The sequence below is a fragment of the Ptychodera flava genome (genome assembly GCF_041260155.1).
Source record: "Ptychodera flava strain L36383 chromosome 23 unlocalized genomic scaffold, AS_Pfla_20210202 Scaffold_24__1_contigs__length_23054250_pilon, whole genome shotgun sequence".
In the NCBI taxonomy this organism is placed as follows: Eukaryota; Metazoa; Hemichordata; class Enteropneusta; family Ptychoderidae; genus Ptychodera; species Ptychodera flava.
In genome coordinates, this window is record NW_027248278.1 from 14,099,075 (window position 1) to 14,106,418 (window position 7,344).

Here is a 7,344-nt window from a genome sequence, read left to right on the forward strand (position 1 = left end):
TTAAAAAGAAAAGCAGATGAGCTTACATTTGCAGATTAAACCGACATTACTTCACCATTGAATTATCCCAAATTAGTTCCAATCGTGTTCTTTAAGTTCAGGTAAAGATATGTCATAAGAAAACACAACTTTTAAACTGAACAAGGCTTGCCATTTACCTATAAATGTTTGCTCGACCTACAATAATTTTCACCTTTTTGTATTTTAAGAACTATGTTGCAACAGTGTTATGTATTCGGTAATTTCTCGATCGGATTGGAACTCACAACCAACGGCACCAAGTCACCTAGCAAAGACATTACTGTCAAGACCGCTCGGTTAAATCCCCATATATGTCGTAACACAGTTCATCATGTTCGTCGTCACAAGCGTCGATTTCATTGATAAAGGATTCATAAGTATTCCTCACTTTTGGGAGCTTCGCACATACCATGCCACCACCACGCTTCTTCTGGCTTAGCTGTCGAACAAAAGAATATTGTAATATCAAAACTCAGTAGCGTAGTTCACCTTTGAATCTTAGGACTTAGCAGTTCAGAGTTTAAGTTCAGGTTAAGAAATGTTATAGAAAAACACAATTTGTAAACTGAACAAGGCTTGCCATTTATCTGTAAATGAAATCTCGAACATTTGAAGAGTTCAAGAAGAATTCTAGCTAGCAATTATATCTGAGCATGACTGATCAAAAGATGTAATAAAATACTTTTAGTATTGTTTGCCGAAAGATGAAACGATGGGAAAAAATGTACACAAGCAAAACATCGAAGTATTATCTATTTGCTCATCAAGCAAACCGTTTATCACATCATTAGATTTCACAAAGTTTGCATATTCTGCTATATAGACAGGCAATAGCTGGACTTTCTCTCTCCTTTAATAAGCTCAAAATAATGATGCAAAATAGGGCAGACAACTATTGCATAGCCTTTAATTTTCTGTTGACGAACTGAAAAAAGCCAGGACTTGCAAAGTAGTGCACACATACCTGTCTGTTGATATCCCCGATACAGATTCTAGATTCTGAATCTGTTGTTGGGATTGCCCACTTTGAGTGGTCGTTAAGGGCGAGGAATTCTACATCATCAGGAAAGATGAGTGACGTGATGGTTTCAACTCTATAATCTTCGCAGAACGGGTCGTAATTGTTCTCTCTGTTCCCCTGCTGCCATGTCTGAACATAAATGTCAGTCTTGTAATGAGGAGCCAGAAATTTGCTGTATATATCTGTAGATAAATATAAGAAACACATACAATATTATGAGAAAAAAGTCACAAACGACAGCAATTTATATGTATAGATGTTAAAATGACTGTGTGTTGCAACTTATAAAATATTTTCGCAAATTTAATTTCAAAGTGAAATAAGTTGTATAAAAGATTATTTTTTCAGACCTGTTTACAACATTGGGTGCAGAATGTATCTTGCGGTGCTGTTATAAAGAAAACAGTTGCAGTTTTTATTGAGGACCCTATTCAACAAGTGTAGAGAAATTTGAAAAAGGGTGAAAATTTGAATGTACAGCCCTCTCTGTAAAATACATGTATATGTTATTTTGATAATATTAAATGCATTTAGTGTGCACAATTTGAAGAAAGACTTCAAAATAGGTTTATGTCGAAATATTTCTAAACATTGCTGTCGATATATCTCTACGGCATTATATAGTATACATATGGTATGCAGACATGGCACATGAACAGAAGTCAAAACAGTATTCTAAAAGACTTGTATAACATCATCAATATTTGTGAATATGGTATCCTTGGATAATCTTTAGGTTTCTACAGTATACAGGGGAAGAAAAAATAGGAAGCTTACACAATAATTATAAAATATTGCACCAGTATATTGATGGCGTAATTACAGCGATCTGTGTTGAGGCAAATTTCTAAGTAAAGTTTTGTAGTATAGCGCCCTCTTTTCTCTACAACTTTCAATGCTCTTTGGTTTGTGCTGACCTTTGACCTCTGGTCAGCGCGCCATGCTTTCTTTGTTTTTGTATGAAGTGAAACAGATTTGTTTCTTTGATTTGTAAACTTGATGGTTTGATGCATCAAGTTAAAGGTTTCAAGATACAGGAATGGTCATGAGGAATGGTATGTAGTAGTCTAATATTCGACGGTGTTTACTACATTATAGTTTTTTAGAGTACATCTGATGATACTGAGTAATTCTGGGCGATTATTCTGTGTATCGGGTCCGGCCATGTGACTAGCTCCGGTCAGCTCATGGCAGTTTCACGGATGATTTATGTGCTTACATTCTATGCTAAAATACATTCAAATTACGTATTTGAGTATGGGTTTCGCGTTGTGCAACCAATCAGGCATTTTAGTACAAGTTTGTGCGGCAAATATGTCACTGTGTATGCATTACCCAAGCTCTGCTTGAATGTTTTACATGCTGAAAATTGGTATATTTGCCGTATGTAAATGCCTTGCCACTACTTGTGTGTATTTGATTTATAAGCCACTTTTGATTATTTTACTTTCCCAGTGTGTGTAAGACAGTCAAGATATTTTGGCAGAGTATAGATGTTAGTCCCTTTGATTGGCGGTGTTGGGAAATTGTTTCGGTGAGAATTAGTTTATTCTTATGTCATTTGTTATACATATATCACTCTGTTTCATAGTATAGTCTGAGGACACTGCTTTACAAGTTAAACAGGGTCATGCTTAATCACTTCAGAGGACGAGTAGACCCAGTAAGAACGCATCATGAAAGCACCAGATTTAATGTATTTTACCATTTTCAATGCAAAGAAAGCCATAGACAGTAAGCTATAAGGATGATGTCCAGTCAGGTACACATACTTAGTGACCTTTCTTTGTGTATTTTTCAGTTAATCGTATCGCACTGTATCTTGACGTATTGTGTTAGATGGTCGATGCGCATTAAAGACAATATATCCCTGACATTGAGCCTTGTCGTTTTCATTGTGGAGAAAAGGGACGTACAATCTGATTGGTCAGGACGTGAAAATAATCGTGAGACAAAATCCTTGTTTGATGTTTCATGCCAAAATTTAAACATGCTGTTATGATATAATGCAGGTCTTCCTGTTTACTTTGAACCATTGCCTGTTCATCACACACATTTTCTTCTAGAGTACACAACAGAATGCGTTGATAAGCAATACATCAACGACTCATTTAATCACTGATTAGAAAACACGCAAGTCTCTCGGGTCTTGGGAAAGACTTATCCCCAATTTGTAAGAAAAACATACCGAGGGGTTATGGTCCTGGTAGAGACCGATCACTATTGCCAAAACACAGGGTATATTTAATGTCCTCTTCGAGTAAATAGAAAAGCAATTGACTGCTGTCTTCATTAGACTAGAGAGGCTTTCGTCTCTAAATTTCGTTACGATGGAATAGGTCTGCAATATTTATGTTTGACTTATCAAAACGTGAGATGAACATGTAATTGTTCACAGTCAAGCTAAAAGACCTGTAGCAATAAACCTCAGCATATACCAGTCGATTTTGACCAATGCAGATATGGCGTGAACTGATCAAAATCTCGAGGTGTACCGTCGCTGGGTATGGTTTATTGCTTAAATATTTCGCATAATTAGGCTAAATGACATAGCCACCTTTTCAGTTGCATTGGCTATCCTCATTGAAGTTGCGTCACACATCTTTCATAGCGTTGTTTCCTTTGTTATACAGATTTATAGTCAGTTTGGTGTTATTGATAAAATTAAAAAAATTGAATCACATACCTTCGTTAAATTTTGCACTTTTGGCAAATATGTCAAGAGTTACCCCATCCACTGTTTTGATGTCTGCGTGGTAATGTGTATCTTCACGTGACGTTTGACATTTGCCATTCGCAACATCACCTAACCCTTTGACAACTTTGTTGATGACACTAGGTACGTTAGAATCGTATATGGCAGGACAGTTGTACTTCAACGCTGTCACTGAAAATAATCATGAAAATATCAAGTTAAGTAGTATAGACTTTTGAAGTACATGTGTGAGATATGTGTATTGCAAACAAATACAATACATAAATTGCACGTTTTTGCGTTAAAAATTATAAAAGTAATCAAACATTACAGAAAGCCGTCGTCGAGCTTCACAATCGTCTTCTAAAGCATTCTCAGACTGTCAATGATTTCATGTGCTCAATACTTTCATGTCCTCTATAAATTTGGCCATCCATTCTTCATATTTATCAATTTATTCTCAAATACCTATTTTTTGAAAGCTGCCGTCTTCAACCTGCGCAGAGATACACAGCAACGACTGTCCGTACTTTTTGGCATTATTAGGCCAAGAATAACTTCCATTTGAGGACCCCGGAAAACGAGGAGCACTATGTACCAGCCAAAACCCGCCAGAAGTGTCTAGGCAGACGTCACCTAGCAAACGAAAAAAGAAGTACATTCATTGCAGGAATTCAAAAAAGCAGATTATTCTGAACATTATTGATGGTCTGATAGGAACACCAATATGAGTTTAAACACAAGTATTCTCAGAACTCGCTTCACTGCAATGCGCTTCGGGGACAGATATTCGGACTCTCAAACTTTTACAAGTCTGGTGTACCACTTCTTTGGCTCATTTAAAAGTTCTTGGATTGAAAAACATTTTAATAGTCTTAATTTTTTAAATTCGAAAAATTTGTTTTTCTCCTGTAGAGTTTACAGAGGGATGGCGGCCATTTTGAATGTCAAATAATGGTAAATTTGCTTAAAGCTTCATTGAGCAAAGTTTGAGCAAAACTCTAAGTCTTTCACTTTAAATATATACACTTCTTTAAGTCGGACAGTTTTGGACACTTCCACTATCTCGTTGGTACGACGAACCCTGCAACTTTTACTAGTTCCATCTCTTACTTTCCCAGCATAATCAGCATAATTACGTCACCTTACCTTTAGTATGGCCACGATTTCCCTTTGAGTCTTTTGTATTAGGCCACTGGTCGCTGTACATCAAGTAGGCTACATTCTGTTGACAGTAACGATATTTCGGGTGTCAGATATTATGAATATGTGAGAATATTTTTGGGAATATTTGAGGGAATTGTTGTTTGACGATGTCAGAACCATAAAGGGCATATACGATGAATGAGTTGGGAAATGAAAGCATGAGTTTCCAATAAATAGTTTGAAGCAAGCTGTAACTGTATGGGAAAAAGAACAAACGATGAACGCTCTACCTTTTAATCCGTAATAAATGTGAAATCCTAGGAAAAGTTGCGGATTGAATCTTATGAATACTCAAAGTTGACTTTGCAATCAATCTATAGAAGGTGAAAATCACATGTCCATTTGGCACTTGTAACCATGATTATTTAAATTTAGGCGACAATGTGGACGTTTACCCGCTTTCACTTGATACGTGAATGCATCAATGGTACTTTACTTAAAAACACGTTTACAAATAATTGGATTTAAAACTCGTAGTCCAAGTTTAACCCAACAAACGAGACCATCTTTTCCAGTTCACACAGTGCTTATATACATCCATGATACAACTGTGAGACGCACATGTTACCAAACACGCTATGTCTGAACGAAACTGAATTTAGGCCTTAGGTTAGCGCTATGTCGGACCAAGTTTGCCCTAGGTCTGTGAACGTAGTAAACGCAGTAAACACCACAGGTGATTGTAAGAACGACCCTGAAGAATAAATTTTCCATCTTCAATTTATGATTTTTCACTTAACAACGTAATCAACACGAACCTATCATGGACTATTTACGGAACAATTTAGTTAGTACAATCATTAATTATCTGACCACAGACACTATAATCAGTCATACACTACCTTGTGGTTCATATGCTGACCTTTAACTTATCAGAGGTTTAAAGTAATCATTCGGCGTAAAATTAAATATATACTAATATCTGGCAAATTATGATTGTACCAGTCATATGCTAAACTTATTGTTAGTAATCCATCTAGAATGTTGAAATAAATAAAGTTCCTTTGGGTGTCGTCGTGTGACTCGGACATGATGCCTTGTGACGTTGGAATACCTCTATTAAAATCCCTTTGAGACAGCTAGGGGGTTTATACTAAGTGGCCAAGTCAGCATATTAAACATTCGTCACAAATAGCTAGCCATGAAAAAATAACGATTCTCACATAAAATGTGTTACTTATCCAAATAATACACTTGCCATCGAAAAAAGCTTGCTGTGATGAAATTAGCACGACGTTACACAAGAACATGCACAATAGGCGGGAACGAATGAGGACAGTGACCTTTGACCTAAAATGTTTCGGTTAACTGGGTGTAAAAGTTTTGCTGTGACATAAACAAAATCTTTTGATGTGCCATGTCGAAAAGTATTTCGAAAAAGAGGCCGATCACAGCAAAGAAGGTTTTGAATGCCATGATGAATAGTGTTTATTTTAGCGCAAATAACACGCCTTCGAACTGCTGCTTACCTCAATCACCTCTATGGGACACCAATCAATTAACCGAAACGTACACCTACCTTAGATTTGTGATTGCTGTAAATTTGGTTCAATGTCTTCGCCACTGCCTGTTTTGGTGAGTCTATCCCAACGGTTGATAGTCTGCCTGTCTGGACAGATGGATCAAAGTAGTAGTACGCAACACCAGCTTTCACCAACTCATTATTACTGTCAGTAATCTTCGGTAGTTTATACATTATGAACCTGAAAACGTACAGAATAACATAAACTGCTTGTAGTTTTTAATCTCATGTTCCGCATGTATCACCCCAAAATGTAATAATTACCGCAATATGTAATACTAACCCAATATGTAATAACACTAAACTTGGGATATAACACTAAGCAAAATAAGACAAATCAGATTTGAACTGAACGTGCTCACGTGTTTTACAACAGGTTCATTACTAGTAGTACGCTTCACAGAACAATCAGATATCTGTAAAATCATTATATGTAGCAGGTTTCATCTACTTGCGCACAGTACTCTCAGAGTTAGATAACAAATTACAAAACTTTATTTGATATGCAAATGAGCTGTTTATTAACTTGACACTGTTCAATGCTTCATGGGACAAAAATATATCTATCGCATAAACATACGCAGTACATTTCATCAAATTTCATACAGTAATTTTGGAGTAATATCACTAATTACAAAGTTCATTAAATATTCAAATGCACCCGTAATTAACTTGACACAATGCTTCATGGGACAATTAGATAGCTATCAGATCAACATTTGTAGCACGTTTCATCAAATTAATGCTGTAATTTTGGAGTAATATCACTAATTACAAAGTTAATTAAATATGCAAATGACACTCCTCAATGCTTCATAGCACAATTAAATATTTATCAATGTCTGTAGCAGGTTTAACCAAATTTGGTGCCGTAATTTT

At 36.1% G+C, this 7,344-nt stretch overlaps 1 protein-coding gene across 1 annotated transcript; it reads right to left on the bottom strand.

Annotated features, from left to right (window-relative positions):
• Positions 1–304: 304 nt before the first annotated feature.
• Positions 305–6,639, bottom strand: LOC139124684 (plancitoxin-1-like). The gene is made up of 5 exons (XM_070690806.1): positions 6,463–6,639; positions 4,887–4,962; positions 3,729–3,929; positions 986–1,224; positions 305–460 (listed from the first exon to the last, which is right to left on the bottom strand). The coding sequence occupies exons 1-5, from the start codon at positions 6,637–6,639 to the stop codon at positions 305–307; spliced, it is 849 nt and encodes a 282-aa protein (XP_070546907.1).
• Positions 6,640–7,344: the final 705 nt, after the last annotated feature.